Source organism: Carcharhinus amblyrhynchos, chromosome 12, assembly GCF_965287045.1.
Source record: "Carcharhinus amblyrhynchos chromosome 12, sCarAmb.v2.hapA, whole genome shotgun sequence".
Lineage (NCBI taxonomy): Eukaryota > Metazoa > Chordata > Chondrichthyes > Carcharhiniformes > Carcharhinidae > Carcharhinus > Carcharhinus amblyrhynchos.
This window is the reverse complement of record NC_137335.1, coordinates 65,829,627-65,856,910: the sequence shown is the minus strand read 5'-3', so window position 1 is coordinate 65,856,910 and position 27,284 is coordinate 65,829,627. Positions and strand designations below refer to the sequence as shown.

Below are 27,284 nucleotides of genomic sequence, written 5' to 3'. Positions count from 1 at the left end.
CTGCCTGATGTGTAGGTGGATTGATAGACAGGAAGGATTGGCTTGTAAAGTGAACTGAATTGGGAACAATAGTGTTTCTGTTTCATTGTGAAAGCTATATAAATAATTTAACACCCAGACTTAGCAAAACAGAAAGCATTGCATCTCCACAATACCCTCCAGAAATGCAAAGGAAACTCCTGTCTTTTTTTTGCCATCACTGTCTGTGTGCAGGTGAGGGGAGGATGGAGTGGTGTAAGATTAAGTTAGGCCAACCTTCCTCTGCACTTTGAACATAACCGTGCAGCTGATTTCACTGCGCCAGCCTCAGTCTGGCACTGAACCACCTGCATCGCAAATGCTGCCAGAGAATTTGGGCTCAGCTTGTTTCCTTGTCCTGCTGCATCAGTGGACAGGCTTCTGCTGGGGAGGTCTGTGGGCAGGGAGAGTCTTGGGGGAGGCCCATATCCGGGATGGGGAGGGTACCCTATGTGTGCGGTGTGAGGTCTTCCTCATTTTTAGAAAGGGTGCCCCGATCTCTGGGAGGTCGAGGTTGCTGGCAGGCTGGGCTCAATCAGAGCCCGCCCCACTGGCACGATGTCATGGAACCCACCTCTGGCACTTCCAAAACATAAGGTGGGACAAGCTGGGAGCAGAACTGGTGGTCAACACATGACTTTTCCCATTGAGTTGACATTTGGTTAAAAGAAATGTGGAAATTCTGCTCAATATCCCAAACATTTCCTGGAATCATGCATCATTGTAATGATACATCAACATACACTCTCATTCCAGCTTCCCAGAAGTAAAAGTTTATTGAATCATGCCATTTATTGCACTTGGCCTTCATTTTCTGGTACTTTTTTCACCACTCAGCTGATAGTATCCCCACAATGCTGAAGGAGGCCATTTGGCCCATCAAGCCTTCACTAACCTTGATCCCACCCAGGCCCTATCCTCTTAACCCACATGCATTTACCCTAGCTAGTCTCCCTGACATTGACGGACAATTCAGCATGGCCAATCCTCCTAACCCGCACATCTTTGGAGTGTGGGGGGAACCTGGAGTACCCAGAGGAAACCCATGCAGACACAGGGAGAAGGTGCAATCTCCACACAGACAGTCACCTGATGAGAAAAGTTCACCTTCCTCCCATCATTAATGGGGATGGTAAACTCCCACCTTCCCCTTTATCTCCATTTCCCCACTTCTCCACTTGGATAATCACTCTGACTGCAAAGGAATAGTGCAATAACCAATTATTGGCATAATTCCCATCCTACGGGGGCAGCCGGGAGGGGGGAGGGGTCGGGAAAGTTGTGGAACCTCACATCCACAATCTGCAAATTGCCCTCAGATTGTCCTTTTTGATTCCCTCAGGTAGGCAGCCTTGCTATGCAGAGCCCTGTAAGCGTCTGAACATAAGGCCTCCCTCTCTATACCTTCAAAAGGCGAAAGGATTGTAATGGAAATCCCCATGTTCTAAAGAATGAGCAAGGGAAAAATGTGATTCAGGTCACTGACAGGGGAATTTGTATATGGACAGTAAACTATTGTCCAAAATGCAGCAACAAGGCCTGATACCAGGGTCCTGTCAGGGCTTGTCAGTGCAAACCAAGCTGACTGGATTAGGGCTCTGGATCCATGTAGTCAGGCACTGGAAACCTCCGTAACATCAGCCTTGGAGAAACCTAACACGCCATTCACTGGATGCCAAATGTCCTCTTCCACAGGGTATCGGATTTTGTTAAATATTCCTGGTCCCATCTCTGCTCACCCTCATTGAGGAGGGCCCACTGGTCAGCATTAGTGAAGTCTGGGGCCCTCTGCTTCCTCACAACTGCGTCAGATCTGTGGGAAAAGGGCTGTGCACACACTAAGGAAAGAAATTGCAGGGCAATGGCGAAGGAGCAGGGAGGGGTTGGACTAATTAGACAGCTCTTTCAAAGAGCTAGCACATGCCGACACTATAGTTAAGAAAGCTCACCAACACCTCTATTTTCTCAGAAGACTAAGGAAATTTGGCATATCAGCTATGACTGTCACCAACTTTTACGGATGCACCATAAAAAGCATTCTTTCTGATTGCATCACAGCTTGGTATGGCTCCTGCTCTGCCCAAGACTGCAAGGAAGTACAAAAAGTCGTGAATGTAGCCCAATCCATCATGCAAACCAGCCTCCCATCCACTGACTCTATCTATACTTCCTGCTGCCTCGGCAAAGCAGCCAGCATAATTAAGGACCCCACACATCCCGGACATTCTCTCTTCCACCTCTTTCTTTCAGAAAAAATATACAAAAGTTTGACGTCCACGTACCAACCGACTTAAGAACAGCTTTTTCCCTGCTGCTGTCTGACTTTTGAATGGATTTACCTTGCATTAAGTTGATCTTTCTCTACACCCTAGCTATGACTGTACATTCTGCACTCTCTCGTTTCCTTCTCTATGAACTGTATGTTTTGTCCATATAGCATGCAAAAAACAATACTTTTCACTGTATGTTAATACATGTGGCAATAATAAATCAAATCAAATCACGGGCACAGAGGGCTGGATTGCCCTTTTGGTCCTGAATGATTCTAAATTACTTCAGAACAAATTTTAACTCAATGTAACTTTTAAAAATTGATTTAAGATGAGTTTAACTGAAGACCCACTTATCAGCAAACACCAGATCTTACTCTGAGTTATGGGCTGCCATTTAATGAGGGCTGCAGAAGGCTTGGGGTCCATTACCAAAACTGGTGACCTCCCCGCTGACCCACTCTTCAGAAGCCCAGAGAGAAAGAGGTGCCCAGTTGGCAGAGGAGTTCCTGACTCTTAGGGGCGGATGGGGGGACACATTTAATTGCTGCACCTCCTCCAGCAGTGTGGAAGCCCCCCACCGCCCCCCACCCCCCCCCGCCCCCCCCCCCCCCCCAGAGCTACCAACCAATCAGAAGTGAGCAGTCCTCCATTACTGGCAGTGCCACCAGGTGTGATGGCTGCATCTGGCAATATACTTGGGCCTACAACCAGCAATCATCATTGGATCCTTGGAGAAAGGAAAATGAGGGAGGATGTGGGGAGATCACAGGTGTGGTGGGGAGGGGGGCATCACTAGTAAGAGATCCAGTGGGTTGGAGAAAAGGGCAGGGGTTTTTTTTTTAAAGAACCATCCCCACCCCACCCCTCCCATGCCCCACCTCCTGGTGCCTGGCCCCTCAATCAGAGTGCCTTTGATTGTCTTGCTTGGCGAGACCACCCCCGCCCACTGCTAGTTGAATAGTAGCAGCAAAGGGATAGACTCCTAATGGGGGCCAAATTGCCCACTTAGAAGCTTCGAGGAAAGCTGCCTGCAATCCTTCCTGCCCCAGACTTAATTGGGGTGAAGCGGGGAAGCACCAAGGTCTCTACCCCTCACGCGCCCACCTAATCGAATGTCCCTCTCTGGAACTCCCCTCTGGGTATGAAATTCTCTCCATGGTGTCTGTACTGAGGTTTTGGAGATGCTATATGGTAAATGTGTGGGTCGAATCAGTGACTGTGCCAGTAGGTCTCAGTTTCACCCTCGAACTCACTGCACTGAAGTCAAAACAACATTTGAGGAAATCGAGACATTGATATATTTCACAATTGGAAACCGCAACTGCCTGATTTGCACTAAGTGTCATATTTTACAAGAAATTCCAGGATGATATTTTGCCCCATGCTGACCCCCCCTTGAGCTAAATTTGAGATTAGCAGTCTGAGCATGTGCAGTACATACCTAATTTCAGTACTGTCCAGTAGGCTGTACCGATGGACTATTTTTCTTTACCGTACATACTTTGTGCCCTGCAGATTTTCTTCAAAACATGTTCGAAATTTCCCAAACGTTACTGAGATAAAATATATCATAAATACGTGTTTAAATTCAGTAGTAGCTTTCAGGAGGGAATTTGGTAAATACTTGAACGGTAAAGAAATTTGCAGAAAGAGCGAGGGAGTGGCACAAACTGGATTGCTGTGCCCAGGGAGCTAGCTCAGACTTGATGGGCCGAATGGCCTCCTTTGCTACCAGTAGCTGGGGAGGAATTTAAACGGATGGGAGGGAGATGGGAAGGGAAACACGAGAGGCACCTTCACCCTCATGCCAAATTCAGCACGCAGTCATCGGTGGCCACAGACATACACAAAGGAACAGCGATAGTAAGAAGAGATCAGAAGAAAGGAGCAAAGAGAAAGAGTAAGAACCATTGATCATAGAATCCCTACACAGCAGAAGGAGGCCGTTCGGCCCATTGAGTCTGCGCTGACCACAATCCCACCCAGGACCTATCCCCGCAACCCCATGCATTTGCCCTCCTAGTCCCCCCTGACACTAGGGGAAATTTAGCAAGGCCAATCAACCTAACCTGCACATCTTTGGATTGTGGGAGGAAACCGGAGTACCCGGAGGAAACCCATACAGAGGCGGAGCAGAGGATCAGACACACAAAAGCACAGAGACAAATAAGACAGTGACCATTTTATGCCACTTACTGTGTGCAATCTCATGAGAGAATACTAGTTGTACATTAAATTCAAGACAGAGGCGTACATTTTATTGAATATTTTCATGCTAGCTTTGGCCCTTTGAACCAGTGTGCTGTCAATAGTATCATTAGCACTAAGTCTCTACCCCATTTCAAACAGAGCCTGGAAACTTCAGTCAGCGGATCTCTGTTTGTTCACCCACCTGCCTTCACCTCTCACCCAACATCAAAGAGCTGTGTCAGTCGGGCAATTTCCCAGGCTTCACTCTTCTCGACTGAATGTGGCAGGAGTGCAGAGCTTTGCTCTGTTCTGTTGGTTGTGGGATTGATGAGCTCTGTCTACAGCCCACGATTTTCCAATATAGCTAACAGCAGGCAAGCTATTTCTCTGCCAGTGCATTCCGGCAAAATATATCCCATGGTATCCTTGGACTAGCTCTCGTAATGCAGCAATGGCTCATTGTCATTCAAATCATGCTGAAAGTGAAACTCAGAGCTGGCATCGCGATCCTCTGACATGAAGAGCCTCCTCGGTAAATCAGAGATTTAGAATCATAGAACACCGGCAGTGCAGAGGGAGGACATTCAGCCCATCGAGTCTGCGCCAACAACAATCCCACTCAGGCCCTATCCCCATTATCCCACATACTTATCCTACTAATCCCTCCCAGTGCGAAGGGGCAATTTAGCAAGGCCAATCAACCTAACCCACACATTTTTGGACTGTGGGAGGAAACCAGACCACCTGGAGAAAACCCACGCAGACATGGGGAAAGGTGCAAACTCCACACAGTCAGTCTCCCAAGCGGGGAATCAAACCTGGGTCCCTGGTGCTGTGAGGCAGCAGTGCTAACCACTGTGCCACTGTGCCGCCCCATTCCTTAAATTTTTTTTGGCTGGAACATTTACCAGCTGAATTGCACACTCTAGTGTTAAATTAAGTCACTCAGAGGCTTGTGAGTCTTAGGAATTCTCTGCCCCAGTGGATGCTTCATCGTTGAATACATTTAACGCTGGGACAGACAGATTTCTGGTCTCTCAGGGAATCCAGGGATACGGGGAGCAGGCAGGGAAAATGGAGTTGAAGCTCAGGATGGTTATATTGAATAGTGGGGCAGGGTCAATGAGGCACTCTATTCCAGCTTCTCTATCTTGTGATCATGTACCCTTGTGAGAGACAACAAATAATTGTCTAGTAAATGGTACCTATATTCATACCCACTGCTGCAGTGTTAATATAACTCAGTATGCGTGGCTCTGAAGAGGAACAGCAATAATGGCCACAACAGGCCATAGCACCTAAGGCCAAGATAATCTGAAAATGCCCGATTTCGTTTGATCTCAGAAGCTAGGCAGACTCAGGCCTGGTTAGTACTTGGATGGGACCCTGCCTGGGAATACCAGATGCAGTAGGCTTTGGGGTGGCACGGTGGCACAGTGGTTAGCATTACTGTCTCACAGTGCTAGGGAACCAGGTTCGATTCCTGGCTTGGGTCACTGTCTGTGCGGAGTCTGCACACTCGCCCCGTGTCTGTCTGGGTTTGCTCCAGTTATCCCCAACAATCCGAACATGCTGGTTAGGTGCATTGGCCATGCTCAGTGTACCCGAATAGGTGCCGGAGTGTGGCGACTAGGGGATATTCACAGTAATTTCATTGCAGTGTTAATGTAAGCCTACTTGTGACACAAATAAATAAATGTTGAACTTTATAATTTACCACATTATCAGTGGCCAGTTCATTAGATGTGGCGAGTGATCAGTAAGTGGACCAGACAATGACGTGTCCGGGTGTGCTATTGATATCTATGAAGCTTCTTGGATAGGGAAGTGACTCATGAAGAAGTTTTTATAATCTCAGTTTTATCACAAGATGGGATCATTTCCTGCTGTGGGTCTGGCGCCCAAAAGATTCACACGCCACGGCTTGGAGAGTTTTTAACTCCCCAGCCTTTTTTCAGTATTCAGGCTCCAACTCCCACCTGAATCCAGCAGAAATCTCTGCCTGGTCAGCAGGGAGGAGTGGGAATTCAGGCAGGAGGAGGCTATCCTTAGGGGAACATATCTTATGGGAATATACCTTAGGGGAATGTACCCTGAGGGGTATACCTTAGGGGAATATACCTTTAGGGAATATACTTTAGGGGAATACACCTTAGGGGAATGTACTTTAGGGGAATATACTGTAGGGGAATACACCTTGGGGGAATGTACCTTAGGGGAATACACCTTAGGGGAATGTACTTTAGGGGAATATACTGTAGGGGAATACACCTTGGGGGAATGTACCTTAGGGGAATGCACCTGCTCAGGTGAGATGAGGATGGAAAGTTAGACTATACATAATAAAAACAAAACACTGCGAATGCTGGAAATCTGAAATAAAAACAGAAAATTCTGGAAAAACTCAGTTCTGGCAGCACTTGTGAAGAGAAAAAGAGACTTTGGAACACTGGAGAGATTAGACTCAAAGCATTATCTCGGTTTCTCTCTCCACAGCTGCTGCCAGACCTGCCGAGCCTGTCCACTATTTTCTGTTTTCCTTTTGTTTCCATGTTTGTAAAATAAGTCAAAGGGGAGATGTTGGCATGGGGAAATGTCACTGGGCTAGTAATGCTAATGCTGTGGGCACACAAATTCAAATCCCACCATGGCAGCTGGTGGAAGTTAAATTGGATTAATAAAATCTGGAATTGAAAGCTAGTTTCAGTGATGGTGACCATGAAACTATCATCGCTTGTCATCTGGTTCATTAATATCATCATAGAGTTCCTACAGTGCAGAAGGAGGCCATTTGACCCATCTCTGACACCAACTCTCTGACAAAACATCTTACCCAGGCTCTATCCTTGTATCCCCATGTATTTACCCTACTAATCCCTCTAACTACACATCTATGAACACTAAGGGGCAAGTTAGCATAGCCAATCAACCTAAACTGCAGATCTTTGGACTGTGGAAAGAAACCGGAGGAAGCCCACTCAGACACAGGGAGAATGTGCAAACATCACACAGATAGTCAGCTGGAATCGAACCCGGGTCGCTGTGAGACAGCAGTGTTAATCATTGTGCCACCGTGCCGCCCAAGGAAATCTGCCATCCTTATGTGGTCTGGCCTACACCTGACTCCAGACTCACAGCAATGTAGTTGAAATGGCCCAGCAAGCCACTGGGCTTAAGGGCAATTAGGGATGGGCGATAAAAAGATGAGTATTCCCATGAAAAAAATAGATTTTTATTGTGCCCTCAGATGGAAGATGACTTCAGAATATTTTACAGGTGGACCAAATCTGGGATGTGGGGAGGATTAAAGCGCAACTCCAAAGCACAATCAAGTAGATTGGTTCTTATAAGATGTATGCAGAAAGATAAAAGGCTGAAGTAATTTTAGGGAGGCAGATTCAAAGGACAGCTGCCAAATATTCAGCTCTGAGGGTGTAGTAGTTCAATGATGAGGGGAGGAAGCAGGCCAGAATATTTATCCGTATGTCACTCAGGGAAGGCAAGTTGAAAAAGTGGAGGGATTTGAAAATGAGGATTAGGATCTTGACTTTATTGCACAAATGGACAGGGAGCCAAAGAAACTTTGCGTCAACAAGCATGATGGATAGATGGAAAAGACTTGTCGTTAAGGAACTCTGGATTAACGGGAATTTGAGAAGGAAAGGTAGGCGACAGCTAGTGAGAAGAGGATTAGCAAAATCTAAGCTTGAGGTGATCAGAAACAGGTGTGGAAAATGCAGATGACCAAACGTGGCAGATGATCAGAGGTAGGAAGGACAGCTGAAGGTTGAGCAGAGTGTTGAGGACATTCACCATCTGGCTCAATCGAACAGATTGCCAGTGATGTTAATGCACCAACACCAATTGTCCTGCTGTTAGAATCAAAAATCAATTTTTTTCAGCTTTCTGACCTTAAGCCAGAGAAAATTGTAGCTGATCCGCATCCTGTTACACGATAAAGAATATATCGAGTAGGAATTTCACAGAGCCTTTGGAATGGGCAGAAGAGGAACGGGGAGGACAGGGAACATTAGGGCAGGAGTAGTCCATTCAGCCCTTCTAGCCTGCTCTGCCATTTAGTAAGATCATGGCTGAACTGACTGTGGTTTCAACTCCACTTTGCTTTCAGCCCCCCGTAACCCTCGACTCCAAAAGCTGAACAACTCTGCCTTGAATAAACTTTGATGTATTACCCTCAATCTCTATGTTCAAGTCATTAATATAGATTGTAATTAGCCACGGCTCCATTTTGGCAGGACTCCAATAGTTATAGCCTAACACTTGAAAAAGGTTTCTTCACCCCTACTCCCTCCTGCCTGTCTGTTAATCACTCCTGCATCCATTCTAATATCCCCAACCCCAGGAGCCCTTACCTTGCCTATTAACCTTCCTTGTGGCCTTTATCTACCCAACGAGTTGCATCCTGGAATAACAACCTAAGTTTGTCAAAGGCAATTTCCCTTTTGTCAGACTATACCACTATTACTTCCGAAGCGTACTGTTAAGACTTCCTTATTAGATTCCAGCATTTTCCCAATACCTGTTGTTGGGCTACTTGGCTGTGATTCTCCACTTGTGACACTAATAAATGTTGTTCTAGAATCTAAGGAATTTTGGGAAAATCTTCCACCATCTCCAGAGCTATCTCGCAGAACCCTTGGATGTGGCCAGCAGTTCCTGGGGGCTTGTTAGCTTTTAGTCACTTGAATTTCTTCAATACTTTTACTCCACTTGTAGCAGTTACCTTAAGTTCTTCATTCTTCGTTCCCCTCGAGTTTTGTATCTTAAAATTCATTGTGATTATGGTACAGGGGGCCATTCAGCCCACTGAGTCCACGCAGAGTAATTCAGTCAGTCCCATTTTCCCATTCTATCGCCGTAACTTTGCAAATTGGTTCCTCTGAAGTGCCCATTCAGTTTCTACTGTGAAACCATGTATTTGTTCAATGCCCTTGATATTTCCTCAATCCCCATAACTTCTCCCATCTCTGCCTGCAAGGGGCCAACATTTAGTTTAACTGTTCTGTTTATATATTTGCAAAAACCCAATCAGTTTTTAATTTCCTGATTAATTTGTATATCAGTTTCAATTAACCAGTTTCCTTCCTTTAGAGTTAACTATTAGCCAATACAACACTAAAATGTGTTAGTTTGTTCTTAGACACTTGCATACTTTTTAAAGTTTATTAATTAGAGTCACAAGTAGGCTTGATTCCTGGCTTGGGTTACTGTCTGTGCAGGGTCTGCATGTTCTCCCCGTGTCTGCATGGGTTTCCTATGGGAGCTCCGGTTTCCTCTGACAATCCAAAAGACGTGCTGGTTAGGTGCATTGGCCATGTTAAGTTCTCCCTCAGTGTACCCGAACAGGTACTGGAGTGTGGAGACTAGGGGATTTTCACAGTAATTTCATTGCAGTGTTAATGTAAGCCAATTGTGACACTAATAAATAAATTTAAAAACTATTCTGCCAGATCACTGGACTGAAGAGAAAAGCTCCCAACCATAATGGGTGACAAGTGAACACTGAAGGAGAAGAGAAGGGTGAAGGAAACTTGATTCAAATTGCTTATGTTCAAGACAAAATGTATATAAAATAATTATTTTGAAAGTATTGATTTTTCATCTAAACCAAATCTTAGAATCCCCACAATGCAGAAGGAGACCATTTAACATAGAACATAGAACACTACAGCACAAACAGGCCCTTCGGCCCACAAGTTGCACAGATCACATCTATACCTACCAAGCCATAGAACTATCTGTAACTTCCAATCCCATTAGATCCCATATACTCATCCAGAAGTCTTTTAAAAGGCCCCAGCGAGTTCGCCTCTACCACCACCGACGGCAGCCGATTCCACTCATTCACCACCCTCTGAGTAAAAAACTTACCCCTAACATCTCTTCTGTACTTGCTTCCCAGCACCTTAAACCTGTGTCCTCTTGTAGCGACCATTTCAGCCCTGGGAAATAGCCTCCGAGAATCCACCCTATCTATTACTCTCAACATTTTATAAACCTCTATCAGGTCGCCTCTCAACCTTCGTCTCTCCAGGGAGAAGAGACTGAGCTCCCTCAACCTATCTTCATAAGGCATGCCTCCCAATCCAGGCAACATCCTTGTAAATCTCCTCTGCACCCTCTTAATAGCTTCCACATCCTTCCTGTAGTGAGGCGACCAGAACTGAGCACAGTACTCCAAGTGGGGTCTGACAAGGGTCTTATAAAGTTGCAGCATTACCTCCCGACTCCTAAGCTCAATCCCTCGATTAATGAAGGCCAGTACACCATACGCCTTCTTGACCACATCCTCCACCTGCGAGACCGATTTAAGAGTCCTATGGACCCGGACCCCAAGATCCTTCTGCTCTTCTACCCAGCTAAGACACCTACCGTTGATATTGTACTCCTGCATCCTGTTGGTCCTGCCGAAATGGACCACTACACATTTATCCGTGTTGAAGTCCATCTGCCACTTCTTCGACCAGTCTTGCATCCTATCTATGTCACGCTGCAACTTCTGACATCCCTCCAGACTATCCACAACACCACCAACCTTTGTATCGTCAGTGAACTTACTAACCCATCCCTCCACTTCCTCATCAAGGTCATTTATGAAAATGACAAACAGCAAGGGTCCTAGAACAGATCCCTGGGGCACTCCACTGGTGACCGACCTCCATGCAGAAAAAGACCCATCCACAACCACTCTCTGCCTTCTGCAGGCAAGCCAGTTCTGGATCCACAAGGCCAAAGCCCCTTGGATCCCATGCCCTCTCACCTTCTCAAGAAGTCTTGCATGGGGGACCTTATCAAACACCTTGCTAAAGTCCATGTAAACCACGTCCACCGCTCTTCCTTCGTCAATGTGTTCAGTCACATTTTCAAAGAACTCAACTAGGCTCGTAAGGCATGACCTCCCCTTGACAAAGCCGTGCTGACTATTCCTTGATCTATTCAACAACAATCCCACCCAGCCTCTGTCCCCGTGTATTTACCCTGCTAGTCCCCCTGATAATAAGGGACAATTTAGCATGGCCAATCAATCCAAATTGCACATTTTTTCAGTGTGGGAGGAAACTGGAGCACCTGGAGGAAACCCACACAGACATGGGGAGAACATGCAAACTCCACACAAACAGTGACCCGAGGCTGGAATTGAACCTGGGTCACTGGCACTATGAGGCAGCAGTGCTAACCACTGTGCCACCGTGCCGCCCATAAAATGATTCATGTCATTGTGATGTGGGTATGCCGGCGTTGGACTGGCGTAAACACAGTAAAAAGTCTGACAACACCAGGTTTTAGTCCAACCTATTTATTTGATAGTAAACTCACGAGCTTTCGAGGGGACTGCCTCTTCGTCAGGTGAATGGAGAGTTCTGTCTGTGCTTTATATGCTCTGTCTGAGGCCAGAACTCTCCATTCACCTGACGAAGAGGCAGTCCCTTCGAAAGCTTGTGAGTATATTATCAAATAAATAGGTTGGACTAAAACCTGGTGTTGTCAGACTTTTTACTCATGTCATTGTGCCAGCAGTTCCTAAGGTGCCTGTGCCAGGAGCTCAACACTATTTGAATGCCAATCTCAAACCTCTGACTACAGCAGAGTCTCAGACCACCCTGACTATATGAGGGTGATGTAAGATGCTGCCTCCTGTTTAGGGAGAAGACCCATTGCCTCAATATATTCACTGGACTATTTTCTTTTTTTCTGTTAAAGAATTGACCTAAAGTCCTTACAGGCCATTATTTTTCACTGATAAATTTGAAAAATGTATGGTTAGAAATATTGCAGTTGAGCTGGTAATAATTCTTTAATCGTGTTATTTAATTTCATATCCTTTCCTAATCTCCATTTCCAACTTCTGACTGGTGTCTGCAAGGAAAGAAAAACTGAACCCTGACTATTGCACATAAACAATGTCCAGATCAAAATCCTAACTCTCCATGTGGTACCATGGTCTGCTTAATCCCAATGCAGTGCTGCAAGTGAGAGGTAAATGGGAGCAGTTCTGGGTGATCTAATGTACATCACGCTGCAAAAAGGTGGTGTTATGCAAGTGTCAAGATTCGAAAGAGCTTTCTTCCAATTTCCTCTCTCTATTTTTAAGTGTTGGTTAATTGGCCCGAACTCCACGACTGTGTTTCTTATTCTTTGCACTTTGTGGGTCTGGTTTCCTCATGTCAAGTGCTGAGGGGATAATGAATTCATCTCTGGGAACTGCGGGTTACTAATCCATTTGTGGAGTTCAGTGACACTCATCACACAACTGTGACGCTCACCGACTGTCATTTTTTTCCAGCTCAGAGATTCGATTGGTATTTTTGATTTACGCATTGTGTGAGTGTACGCAGATGAGTGTATGGCTATGATTTTCCGTTCCAGTGTTAACCAAGCCCTAATCACGGTGCGTTCCATGATATATATGATTGGAGCCTAAACCATTTTCCTGTCAGGGCCTCAACTCGACAAGCTATCCAAATCAAATCTACTCCGTGCGTGTAGCCCACTGATCGGGAGAGAGGGAAATAGGATCTCACTGGATTAAAGCAAATTACTGCAGCTGCTGGAATCTGAAACCAAAAAGAGAAAATGCTGGAAAATCTCAGCAGGTCTAGCAGCATCTGTGAGGAGAGAAAAGAGCTAACATTTCGAGTCCAGATGACCCTTTGTCATCATAGGAAGTCACGGCTGATTTGTAAAGACAGTTTGCAACCCCCTGGAAAAGCAGTTGCGTTTCTCAATGGTGAATAACAGGCAATGATAGTGTGTAACAACAGGCAGACTTACTCAGACAAAGGCCCCCAGACCCCCGAGCGCTCACTGGAAATTGGCCAAGTCAGTGGCAGGAAGGAATCCTCTTCCCGGCTCCATAACCCCCATCACGGACACGAAGATGAATGAACAAACATGGAGAGAGGAGATCAAACAAAATATCCCCAGATCCTGGCTGCCATGCAAGGAATCATTCCAAGTTAATTTGATGAAACAGCTTCAAATGATGAGTAGAATGGCTTGGCAATATTTTACACAATTAGCATTGCTTAATTCACAGAGCAAAACGCAAATGGCACCACGGGATGAGATATTCTATTTGTTCCGACAGGTTGTGCCCAGAGTCCAGTTCGATTGGTTGAACCAGCACAAGTTGCACCCACCAAGCACTCCTTTGATTTGCCTGGAAGATGCTCTGTCCACATCCCCGGGACAGGATTTTTCAACCCTATCAGGTTCAGGAACAGAGATAGACGAGTGTTAAACCTGTTCCCAACTGCCCTGGGCTGTTTTACCCAGAGGCAGGAGCAGAGGCAGGGGCAAGGTTACGAATGGTGGAGGGCCGGCTGAAAGAGCAATGAGGCCTTTTGTGAGACGCTGATTGGGATTTTCCAGTTAGCCTCCAGGATCCGTCAGGTGGCAGGGTCAGCCATGGAGGCAGACCCACAAAACAGTATGGGGGGGCAAGGTGCGGGGGGTTGCAATTCTCCATACAATCAGGCTTAGAGACTCCCCATATCTGCCTGGTGCAACAGCATCCACAGGCCACCCTGTAAAAGTTTATTTATTAGTCACAAGTAGGTTTACATTAACACTGCGATGAAGTTACTGTGAAAATCCCCTAGTCGCCACACTCTGGTGCCTGTTTGGGTACACTGAGGAAGAATTTAGCATGGCCAATTCACCTAATCTGCACATCTTTGGACTGTGGGAGCAAACTGGAGCACCTGGAGGAAACCCACGCAGATATGGGGAGAACGTGCAAACTCCACACAGACAGTGACCCAAGCTGGGAATCGAACCCGGGCCCCTGGCGCTGTGAGACGGCAGTGCTAACCCATGTGCCACTGCCCCACCTATAGAATGGCTGTGAGGGGGTGGTTCTCTCTCTCCCCTCCACCCCACCCCAACCACCAACCACAGTGTTGCCGCTGAATCTATTTTCTATTTGATAAAATTGTAGCTATTCCGTCTCCAGTTCAATTTGCCCTCTCCCTCACTTAGGCTGAATGACGTCCTGCTGCTGTTTTCAAATGGGAAAGCTTCCTATTGGCCCTCCCTCTTTAAGAACCTGTTATTTTTGATCATTAATTGGCCAATTCATTGAAAAATCAACACTGGTTAACCATTCCCCACAGTGTGGGCTCTCACCCCCATTTGGACAGGAAAATCCTGCCCTAGGTCAATAATGTGAGATTCTATTGGTTACAGTAGTTCAAAACAGCACTTCCTTACTAATACAATTAACATCCCATTAACAGATTCCCCTCTTTTCCCCAAATCAAAGCTTTATAACACACAGACAATATTTCACATCAAATCAAAGAAAATAATGATTTTCCATATTCTGTACATCATATCAAAACACATACTACAACTTCAGGAGTCTCTTTGTGCAAACAGACTCTTTTGCAAAGCATTCCGACAATTGACAATTTGCATCACATATTTTACTTGGAAGTTTATTTTCTTTTTAGCATCCCAATTATACTAGCAAAATCAATCCTTAATCTCTTCAGCTACACCTTTTTCTGAACTTACATTATCCCACAAGGAATGAGTGTCTATTCAATAGGCAAACTGTTCTCAGAAATACCCTTTGTAAAAAAATTTCCTCTAAAACATTTGACAAGTAAAATCCCAAATCTATTGCTCCTACAAGAGTCAGTGTTACTGCAGCTAAAATACTTTTAACCAGAACTTTTAAACCTAACTTAAACTTTTAAATACTTTTAAACCAGTCTTTATTTCCTCAGCTTCCCAAGCCAAAGGATAACATTTTCCATTTTCACTCATTAGGAATATCATAAAACCAGCTGTACTCTAATACCCATCTGGAAGATTGGCATGACAAGTGTCACTAAAACTGACTAATTTCATGTCTTTTGGACCCCCTAAGGCTAAAAACTTGGATATGCATTTCTCAATATTTAATTTTTTTAATGTTTTATTTGCCCATAAAACATCCTCAATTGTAGTGTGTTTCATCATGGTACATCAAAGCTAGCATCTGGTCTTGTCTGAGCACTTAGCCAACTCAACTTTTGTTTTTATTCATTTGTGGGACATGGGAGTCGCTGGCTGGGCCAGCATTTATTGCCCATCCCTAGTTGCCCTTGGAGAGCAGTTGCAAATCAACCACATTATTGTGACTCCGGAGTCACATGTAGGCCAGACTGGATAAGGACGGCAGATTTCCTTCCCTAAACTGCTCATTCAAACATTTTACCTGCTTCATTTCCTCTTTAGATGTAACACCACTTGTGCCATTTCTGTGAAAATTTAACAAGATTTAATTGGGACATGAGTAACAGTCTCTTGATATGATTTTGACTCAAGTTTATTCCAGACTTATTCTGCTTTAATGTCTAAACTTACTTATGAAAGATGCCAAAGCCTAACTTCCCTGTGGGGCAGCACAGTAACACAGTGGTTAGCACTGCTGCCTCACAGCAGCAGGGATCCAGGGTTTGATTCCTGGCTTGGGTCACTGTCTGTGGAGTTTGCACGTTCTCCCTGTGTCTGAGTGAGTTGGCTCTGGTTTTCTCCCACAGTCTGAAAGACGTGCTGGCTAGGTGCATTGGCCAAGCTAAATTCTGCCTCAGTGTACCTGAACATGCAGCGGAGTGTGGCGACTAGGGGATTTTCACAGTAACTTCATTGTAGTGTTAATATCAGCCCACATGTGAAACTAATAAATAAACTAAATTCCCCTTTAAATTTATTTATAACAAATTGCTCAACTTCCTCAGATGTCTCTTCTGAAAATCATTAACATGCATCATAAGATGTGCGTGTTGTGCGGATTGGCCATGCTAAATTGCGCCTTAGTGTCAGGGGGACTAGGTAGGATAAATGCGTGGGATTATAGGGATGGGGCCTGAGTGGAATTGTGGTTGGAGCAGACTCGATGGGCCAAATGATCTCATTCTGCACTATAGGATTCTATAAAGTTGCCTGAGAATTTCCCTTTGAGGCATCAGTAGAACACAGTTGGATCTGCTTCAGTTGAGTATTGCCTACAATCTGCAAGACAGAAATGACTGAGAAATACCGTGCGCTTGATGCATCATTCAGTCTGTAAATGTATTTGTTCAATTTTCAGGGTTTACTTTTACTTGGCTTGCCTCATAAGATATTTTCAAAAACATTTCACAGAAATTTTTCACCCTGCAAAAAAAATTAGGCTTTTATATTGAGCGACCTATATTCCTGCAAATAAGTGATCAACAGAGCTAGAAAAATTCAGGATTACTTTTCTCGCCATGGGGGAAACAACACTAACATCTTGATCTCCAAGCCTGTCTTTGAAACCCTGTGCCACCAATCTCACTCTGCATCTTACGTGTCTGATCCAATATATCCATCTATGAGATGAGGCTGGTTGTTCCATATGTGACATTTCAGACGAGAAACGCAATTTCTTCCAACTATCCAACTCTTTTAGTTTTGCCTTTCTTATTAATTTATCTTCTAATTTATTAATCATCCCAGTTTCTAGATTGTTCTGTAGTCCTTGTTCTATTGCATAATCAAGTCAAGACATAGAGTCTATTTGTGCCTTTCTAGACTACTGCCATAAGATCTCTTTCTCTCTCTCTGCCACAAATCAGAGGTTCTATAGACCAGATATGATCCTTTTCTAGCTCAAAAATCAGTCCCAGATTAATTCTGAGAACTCACGCTGCACCTTCATGCCTTTCATCCATTCACTCATTCTGTCAGTCCATAAATCGTACTTGTCCATCATCTTAGACAATTAGCCAATATTTGAACTTGCCAGTGGCTATCCCTGCCCTCCATATGCTGCGGGAATTTTGCAGCTATTCAACAATAGTGTACATCACTCACTGTAACTGACCCCGCGACACTCAGTGTTTAAGTTTATGATCATTATTCAAGCTATAGTAAGGATATCAGCAGGCTACTTGGGGCTCATTGACTCCCTGAACAAGGACATACAATGGCAATTATACTCTGGCTTAACTACAAACAATTAACATCTATAAATCAAAGGTGTACATTGCCTATGTCCATTCCCAACAAATAATTGGGATTACATAATGTATAACAAATGAGAACTGTTGTCCAATTACAATTTGAACATATTTACTTAACCATAATATGACCAAACATTTTGATTTAAGTTATTATTGTCTCATACATTAGTATGCAGTGAAAAGTATTGTTTCTTGTGCACTATACAGACAAAGCATACTAGACACTGAGAAGGAAAGGAGATGGTGCAGATTGTTGTGCTCCAGTCATAGCTAGGGTGTACAGAAAGATCAACTTAATGCAAGGCATTCTTTCTATTTATCTACTAACTTACAGACCTAAGAATGATAAGAATATGTTTTGTGCATCGACAATGTATCAGCTTCCCTGTTCTTTAGTTTTAGCAGACGTACACAAGTTGTAGCTGCATAGTGTTCAATTGGATTCTTAAGTGCACATTGTGTGAAGAAAGCCTCCCTTATAATTAATGCAGCCAGTCCTTGACTGTGTCTGTAGCTAAGGCAAATTGTTTCTCATCTGGAGTTTCTCTGTCTTTGACAATGTTATGATGTGGAGATGCTGGTGTTGGACTGGGGTAAACACAGTAAGAAGTCTCACAACACCAGGTTAAAGTCCAACTGGTTTATTTGGAAGCACAAGCCACTAGCATTCGGGGCTTTGCTCCTTTGTCAGGTGAGTGGGAGCTCTGATCACAAATAGAGATTTAAAGACACACACTCAGATTACAGAATACTGATTAGAATGCGAGTCTTTACAGCTAATCAAGTCTGAAAGGTGCAGACAATATGAGTGGACATAGCATTAAGCATAGGTTAAAGAGATGTGTACTGTCTCCACAGGACAGTAAGTGAGATGTTGTAAGACCAGGCAAGTCATGGGGGTTACAAATAGTGTGGCATGAATCCAAGATCCCGGGTGAAGCTGTCCTCATGTGCGCGGAACTTGGCTATCAGTCTCTGGTCAGCGACTCTGCACTGTTGTGTCTCATGAAGGCCGCCTTGGAGAACGTTTACCCGCAGATCAGAGGCTGAATGCCCATGACCGCTGAAATGTTCTCCAACAGGAAGAGAACACTTTTGATTGTTGAGAGATGTTCATTCATCCATTGTCATGTGTCTGCATGGTCTCCCAAATGTACCATGCCTCGGGACAAAGATTGGCCATGGTAAAATTGCTCCTTAGTGTCAGGGGGACTAGCAGGGTAAATATGTGAGGCTACAGGGATAAGGACTGGACCGGATTGTGGTTGGTGCAGATTTGATGGGCTGAATGGCCTCCTTCTGTACTGTAGGGATTCTATGTAAGTACCCAAACATTTCCCCTTGGGGGGCTGAAGGGGTCAAGGGAACTGGGGAGAAGGGAGACCAGGATATTGAATTCGATGATTAGATATGATCAAAATGAATGGCGGAGCAAGCTCAAATGGCCGAATGGCCTACTTTTGCTTCTAGTTTCTATGTCTCTAACAGTTATTTTCACTGTCCAACTCAATAGATTGACAATTCAGACAATCAAAAGACTGAAAATCAGCTATGCTTCAGGGATGAGCTCGAGTTCCAGCCAAACTCCTCGTAATCAAACTGCTGCCTTCTCACACCCATCACCTCGTACAAAAATAGAATATTAATGTCATTAAAACATAATGGCCTGAATTCTGAATTTTACAATCAGGAGCGAAAACCTCATTAATAACGTCTCTGTGACGAGATATTTACATTCTCTCTGCAGGAATTGACTGTAACATTCTTTCATTGGGATTTCCCTGTGATGTCATCAAGCTGCCCAAGCAGCCAATCACATTAAAGAATTCTCACAGACAACCAACCAGGAAATCAAAAGTACTAAAATGAAATTGCTGAAAAGTTACATGCAGAAAAATAAAAACCAGGACATTGGCGAAGAGTGAATATAAAAGCTGAAATGCGAAATAATGTAAAAAGAAGAAGTTTTAAAAATTAGCTTGGAAAATTAGGCAATCAATCATAATGGAGACATTTAACAACAGTCCACAAATGTTGAATTATTGGCCCAATTTTGCCATTTTGATTCAAAGTTTTAGGCAGACTTGAAACTGGGAGTGTTTCAGATCCTCGGGCTTCCCATACGCACTCTGCCTGCAAATATATCAGCAATTCCAAATTGCACTCACGCTGTAAAAGCCTGTGGGTGGGGCTAAATGTACCCGAAGTCCTGCAGCTCCAATCGGTGCCTCCAACTGTGCATGTTCCCTTACCACATTGCTCCTGGGCTAGATAATGTCGCCCCCTAGCTCCCACAGAATTGCCCCATTCCCCCCCCCCCAACATTACTGACACGCTTCTCCCCTCCCCCCCCACCACCACCACCCAGACTGATCACGGGTCCCTTCACCCTCTACTCCCCCCCCGCCCACACTGATCTCAGTACAATGATCACCCCTCCCCCTCCCCCCTACTGCTCACAGACTGAGAGTCAACAGACCCCCTTTCATCCCCATTGATCACAAACAGAGTGGCAGCCTTTCTCCCCCCACTGATCTCTGGCAGAGTAGCAGTAAACCCCCCTCTTCCCCTCCACTGATCACAAGCAGAATGGCAGTGGACCCCCCATTTCCCCCTCACCCCACCAGTCTCAAGCAGGGAGCCATATGTGGAGCTACCAGACACTCAGCACTTATCTCCTCACTGATGGAGCACCTGAATTGGACTGAGATGGAGCATGTCTATTTTGCGCCAATACCAGATGGACGAGCATGGTGGTAAAGGGGGAAGTGCTGGTAAGGTTGGACGTGCAGCCTGTTTTGGGTGCGGTCCCGATCACGAGCATTTTTGGGCCTCAGTAAAGGGGGAATGGACTTGAGAATGGGTGCGGATCGTGCTACTTGCCTCACGCCTGACTTTATCAAGTTTTCATGTCCAAAAACAGGCACCATGAGATGGTGAAATCGGGCCCATTATTCCGGGACCAGATCAGTTCTTCATCAATAGCCATCACTCAGATCACTGTTAAGCACAGTTATACCTGATGGAATGAGATGTAGTTTTTTTAATGATATTTGTAATGGGGATATGAGTGGAAAAGGTGTTGTTCTCGGCACATTCACTGCTTCTGGATGACCGATGGGGATTGGGGGAAAGGAGCAATGCCTGTGGCAGAGTTGTGAATGACAGAGTGGAATTTCAGGATTTCCATGTTAATCTGCCCTTGTGCTAAAGCCAGTTTGTTTTGGAGTGATAACGAGACTCAATATGCACTCACAGTTCACCATTAAAAGCCCCTGCAGAACCAAGGTCAAGTCCGATTTTTGCGACAGTGTTACTGCTGCCACAATGCCAAATAGGCTTACCAGTGTAAATTGATCAAGAGGGTAACTGCATGGAAATATCACTGGCAGTACATTCCCCTTTGCACTTGCCTTAATGCACAATTATGTCAACATGCTTAAGACTGGTTATCGTCCTTTAACAATGTCCTCAACCTCTGAGCTTCAATTAAACCGCATGGATTCTTGAACACGAATGAAAATACCTTTTAATAATTGGTGTGATTTCAACCGTCATGTAACAGAGGATTGCTTTTGTACTAATTATATAATCAGTCTGGGACACGCTGGCAGGTCGAGGGAAATTGTAGTCTCCCTGGACTAATCGGTTTTGTAAGTTTGCAGCTCACTCACAATGAGGAGCAAACCATAATATTCCAGTAATAAATCTACTCTTAAACATTCTCTTTCAGCACTACTCAACTCACAGTTGCAGTACATGGGGACATAGATGCAAGCTTGTAAAAAAAAAGTATGAAAAAGATGTTACGGAACACTTATTCACATTACGAGTGTACAAAACCTGCAATGGTGATCTGGGGAGGGAGAATAGAGAAAAATATTTCTGTAATATAAACATTTAACCATGAGAAGCAATGATAGAAATTCAGTTTTAATTGACAGGTAAAGGTAATCTTTCTCTTCATCCTATCTGTAATTGCAACACTGGACTCTAGACCCTCTCCCTCCCCCCTCCCCAGTGTATTCTATGAACTGTATGCCATGTCTGTAAAGTGTGCAAGAAATAGTACTTTTCACTGTATCCCAATACATGTGACAATAATAAATCAAATCAGTAATGAGATGAAATAAAGAATTTAGGAGGAATTCTTCTACAGCGAGAGTAGTGAGAACATTAAATGGTCAAAGCATTGATTTGTTTAAGTGGATTTCTTTTATTCATTCATGGAACGTGGGTGTCACTGGCTGGCCAGCATTTATTTCCCATCCTTAGCTGCCCAAGGGCAGCTGAGAGTCAGCTATATTACTGTGGTTCTAAAGTCACCTGTAGGCCAGACCGGGTAAGGATGGCAGATTTCCTTCCCTAAAAGACATTAGTAAACCAGATAGATTTTTGTGACAATTGACCATGGTTTCATGGTCACCAGTAGATTCTTAATTCCAGGTTTTTTTTATTGAATTCAAATTCCACCATCTGCTGTGGCGGGATTCAAATCTGGGCCCCCAGAACATTAACTGAGTTTTTGGATTAATAGTCTCGTGATAATACCACAAGGTTCTCGCCTCCCCATACGCATTCACTAATAGGGAGAATGGAATTGAGGGATAAAGGGATGAGGTGGGGAAGGTGAATTATGAAGAGGGAGGACTTATGCAGGATGCAAAAAGACCAATTGCACCTAATATCCTGATTCTTGTGCTTTAGGACAGGACTTTGTGGTCCCACCCACCCTGGTATTTGCTGTGGGCGGGACAGAAAATTCAAGGGGGAGAGGGGTTGGGGGGGGACAGCAGGAGCATCAGGTCCCGCGGCAGCCGGGACTGGAAACTCACACCCTTTAATTTACATGTCAAGAATCCTTTTGGAAAATGAAGCATTTACGTCTAAGATTCAATTCATATCAGCTTTAGATCTGTCAAAGCGCACAAAAATATTAAAATAAAATTCACTCACAAAAACCATGCTCCCATTTCCTTCAAACAGTTATGCTGACATTTAGTCTGTTGACGGGGCTGTCTGATTGATGGAGGAGGCAAACTATTCAATTCACATGTAAACATGCTGCATCATTTGCTCAAATACGTGTCTAATCATCAGCTTTTTGAATTTAGTAAATAGCTCTTTTAAATTCCACTTGGCTGCAGTTACTGTTTTTAAAGAGATGGATCAGCCTGATCTTTTCGCATTAATAAATCTGTGAGACTTGCAAAAACGCAAGAGGCCGTCCCTAATATAAAAAGAAAGACTTGCATTTATGAAGCACCTTTCGCCACCACCGGACATTCCAAAGCACTTTACAGCAGAGGAAGTACTTCTGAAGTAAAGCCACGGTTGTAATGTAGAAAAAGCAACAGCCAAATGGCACATTGAAAACTCCCGCAAGTAGCACTGCATTAAGACTGATTTTCAGAATAACAGGATTAACATATACAGGAAGATCGGATCGACTGGTCTTGTGCTCACTGGAATTTAGAAGAATGAGAGAGGATCTAATAGAAACATATAAAATCCTGATGGGACTGGACAGGCTAGATGCATGAAGAATGTTCCTGATGTTGGGGAAGTACAAAATCAGGGATCACAGTCTAAAAATAAGAGGGTAAGCCATTCAGGACTGAGATGAGGAAGAGTTTCTTTACTCAGAGAGTTGTGAAGCTGTGGAATTCTCTACCACAGAAAGCTGTTGGGACCAGTTTGTTAGATATGTACAAGAGGGAGCTGGATGTGGCCTTTGTGGCTAAAGGGATGAAGGGATATGGAGAGAGGTATGGATACTGAAAGTGCATGATTAGCTATGATTATACTGAATGGTGGTGCAGGCTCAAACAGCCGACTGGCCTATTTTCTATGTTTCTATGTTTCTAAGAACCCCACGGATGTGAGGGTATCCCAAAATCTGGAAGGGTAACTTGAAATATCGGTTTCTAAGCGTGTGTGATGTAATGCAAAGATGGAAATGCAAACCAGTGAGGGAAAGGTCTACTCTTGTAACCGCTCAAATAAAAGAAGGTTTATTAACAGGTAAAACACACAACAAGAAAGGCCACAATACAAAACAAAGATACACTTAACTAGAATAAAGGCTACACACGCTATGGGCGGGATTCTCCAGCTGTTCACACCAGTGGGATTCCCTGGCTCCACTGCAATGAATGAAGCTTTGGCTGAGCGCCAAATTCTCCATCCTTGCTGGCAGCAGCGATGGAGCTTGAGTGGCTAGAGAATTCCGGTCTATATTCTGGACTTAACTCCGTTCCCATCTATCTACATTCCTGAACTCTGAGAAATGTGCCTTATCCCAAAGCAACCATCCTGTAAAGCGTATCAGCTAAATCCATCAAATAGTTACCACCCACGAGTTATCTTTACATTTATAAAACTTTTTCTACAAGGTTTTCAAATCAGCAGCTCCAGCCTGGAATTCTGCCTTCTGGGAGAATTCCCGTTTTATAACTGGGCATAGCTGTGATTGTAACCAACTGCTTGTCTTCCTTCTCCTTTCATCTCCCCTGTCAGTACAGATCTACGCAGCTACTGATGTACCGTACTTCCCTTTTGATCTGCTCTTATCTAAATGACTTGTTTTAGAAGCCAAGCTTTTCATGGCCAGAACTTTACTGGCAAATCCGCCCTGGAATCCAGGCGGACAAGGCTCACAGAATGGTATTCTTCGTTAGATTTGGGCGGGATCTTACAAGCCTCGGGTGGGCGAGGTGATAAAATTCCAGTACATATCTCCATTTGGAACTCATCTCTTCTGCAACTTTAACACTTAAAATTCTATACACCTATTGTATATCACTTTGCTGAAGTAAATATCTATTTACCTTGCTTTGATGTTAATTTGCAAATCAAAACCCCTGTAAACAGCTGCAATGCCTCTTGATTTGATTTATTATTGTCACATGTATTAACATACAGTGAAAAATACTATTTCTTGCACACTATACAGACAGAGTATACCGTTCATAGAGAAGGAAACAAGAGAGTGCAGAATGTAGTGTTACAGTCATAGCTAGAGTGTAGAGAAAGATCAACTTAATACAAGGTAAGTCCATTCAAAAATCTGACAGCAGCAGGGAAGAAGCTGTTCTTGAATCGGTTGGTACATGTCCTCAAACTTTTGTATCGTTCTCCCGATGGAAGAAGGTGGAAGGGAGAATGTCCGGGGTGTGTGGGGTCCTTAATTATGCTGGCTGCTTTGCTGAGGCAGCGGGAAGTCTAGACAGAGTCAATGGATGGGAGGCTGGTTTACGTGATGGATTGGGCTACATTCACAACTTTTTGTAGTTCCTTGTGGTCTAGGGCAGAGCAGGAGCCATACCAAGTTGTGATACAACCAGAATGAATGCTTTTTATGGTACATCTGTAAAAGCCGGTGAGAGTCGTAGCTGACATGCCAAATTTCTTTAGTCTTCTGAGAAAGCAGAGGCGTTGGTGAGCTTTCTTAACTATAGTGTCAGCATGGGGGGACCAGGATAGGTTGTTGATGATCTGGGCATCTAAAAACTTGAAGCTCTTGACCCTTTTCTACTTTGTCCCATTGATGTAGACAGCCTTTACACTTCCATCCCGTTCTTCAAACTTTATTTTATCCCATTTCTTTCAATCTTTATTGTTTCCCATTCTTAAATCTTGACATTATTAAAGCCCTTGACAACTGTGATAATGACTCAGTTAATATACTTTTGTGGTGTTAACTGAGGGACAAATATTGGTCAGGACTCTTCTACTCTTTGAAAAAGTAGCAAGGAGTTTTTTTTATATCCACCTAAGATGGCAGCTAGGGCCTCAGTTTAACTTTCCATTATAAAGTTGGTACCTCCAGCAGCACAGCACTCACTCAGTGCTCTTTGGGAGGAGCAGTGGCACAGTGGTTAGCACCGCTGCCTCACAGTGCTGGGGTTCAGGGTTCAATTCCTCAGGCTTGGATCAGTATCTGTATGGAGTTTGCATGCTCTCCCCACGTCTATGTGGATTTCCTATGGGTGCTCTGGTTTCCTCCCGTAGTCCAAAGATGTGCAGGTGAAGTGAACTGGCTGTGCTGAATTCTCCCTCAGTTTACCTGAACAGGTGCTGGAGTGTGGCGACTAGGGGATTTTCACAGTAACTTCACTGCAGTGTGAATGTAAGCCTACTTGTGACTAATAAATGAACTTTACTTGAAATTACAGCCTTGAATTTTGTGTTTAAGTCTGGAGGGACTTAAATTCACACCTTTCTGAGCCAGAGGCAAGTAGACCACAAACTGAACCACAGCTGACACTGACCTTTGAAGCAAATCTGTCAGAAATTTCCAAACATCATTAGTTAGGACCTTCTGTGGTTAGTGAGGAGATGAAGAGAAAATCAATGTACAAAATGTAATTCAAATGTAACTTAGCTTAGAAGGTGCAAGTTATTAATGAATTTCTTCAATGGAGTCAACCATTTTTGTGAAAATGTATTTTATATTTATTCATACCTCACAAACCTGCTTGGCAGTTGAAGCTGAAAACTGTGTCTGATGGAATGCAATTTATTCTCAAATTGGGAAACTGCGCAGTTTGTATAAATGAATAAATTTATAGAACTTTACATATATTAATTTAAGTGCTGAATTTTCATAAATAATAGTGATTCAACTTTGAAGTGTTAATCAGTGCAACAGTCAACCTTACAGGGTTTGCTGTAAGTTCCATTTGGTTTATATAATTCCTCAGGGAGGTTCTCTGATAAATGGCTCCCCACAACCCATACAGAGGACCGTGAAATGTGTAATACAAAGCCATAAAACTCACTCTTTATTCTTTGTTTCCTTTTAGGTTTTGGCATGACAACTCCAGCAACGGTGGCAGGAAAAGTGTTTCTGATATTTTACGGCCTACTCGGATGTGCAGGGACCATTCTGTTTTTCAACCTCTTCCTGGAGCGCATCATTACCTTGCTGGCTTTCATCATGAAGGCATGCTACCAGAGGCAGCTGCAGAGGAAGGGTCTACTGCCGCCCATCATTAGGAGGCAGTCAGCCATCATGGACACGGCTAATTTGGCGGGATGGAAGCCATCTGTCTACTACATCATGCTGATCCTCGGGATTGCAGCGATTATAATCTCCTGCTGCGCTTCAGCGATGTACACTCCCGTGGAAGGATGGAATTACACCGACTCTTTGTATTTCTGCTTTGTCACCTTCAGTACTATTGGCTTTGGGGATCTGGTCAGCAGTCAGAATGCAGCCTATACAAATCAGGGATTGTACAGATTTGGTAATTTTGTATTCATACTCTTGGGGGTGTGCTGTATATATTCACTCTTCAACGTCATCTCCATTGTAATCAAGCAGTTCCTCAACTGGCTCCTGAAGAAACTGGAATGTAGGTGCTGCCCCAGGTGCCGGAGAGGAAAGATGCGCACAGGGCGGCGGAACGCTATCACCCCAGGACAATCTCGTATCCGTAGGAACCATGACTTGGCAGATGCAGAGGGGCCGTGTGACAGTGACGGAGAGGGAAGGAGGCTCTCCGGGGAGATGATCTCCATGAGGGACCTCACTGCCTCCAACAAGGTGTCACTGGCCATCCTGCAGAAGCAACTGTCAGAAACTGCCAATGGTTATCCTCGGACAGTGTGCGTCAACACGAGACAGAACGGTTTCTCAGGTGGGGTGGGTGCTTTAGCCATCATGAATAACAGGTTAGCAGAAACCAGTGAAAATAGGTAATAAATAAAAAGCTTTAGTGGCAATCAGGGCAGTCAGGTTTTTAATTCAGAAAATGTGCAAAGAGTTCCAAGGCTGAGTACACATCCTTGTGTTTTCTAC

The 27,284-nt window shown here is 44.2% G+C and overlaps 1 protein-coding gene across 1 annotated transcript in view; it reads left to right on the top strand.

Annotated features, from left to right (window-relative positions):
- Positions 1-27,185, top strand: part of kcnk12 (potassium channel, subfamily K, member 12) — a 55,916-nt gene extending 28,731 nt beyond the window's left edge. The window contains exon 2 of the mRNA XM_080199828.1: positions 26,287-27,185. Within this exon, the coding sequence (XP_080055954.1) occupies positions 26,287-27,185 (899 nt within the window). The remainder of the gene's footprint in view (positions 1-26,286) is intronic.
- The last annotated feature ends 99 nt before the right edge of the window (positions 27,186-27,284 follow it).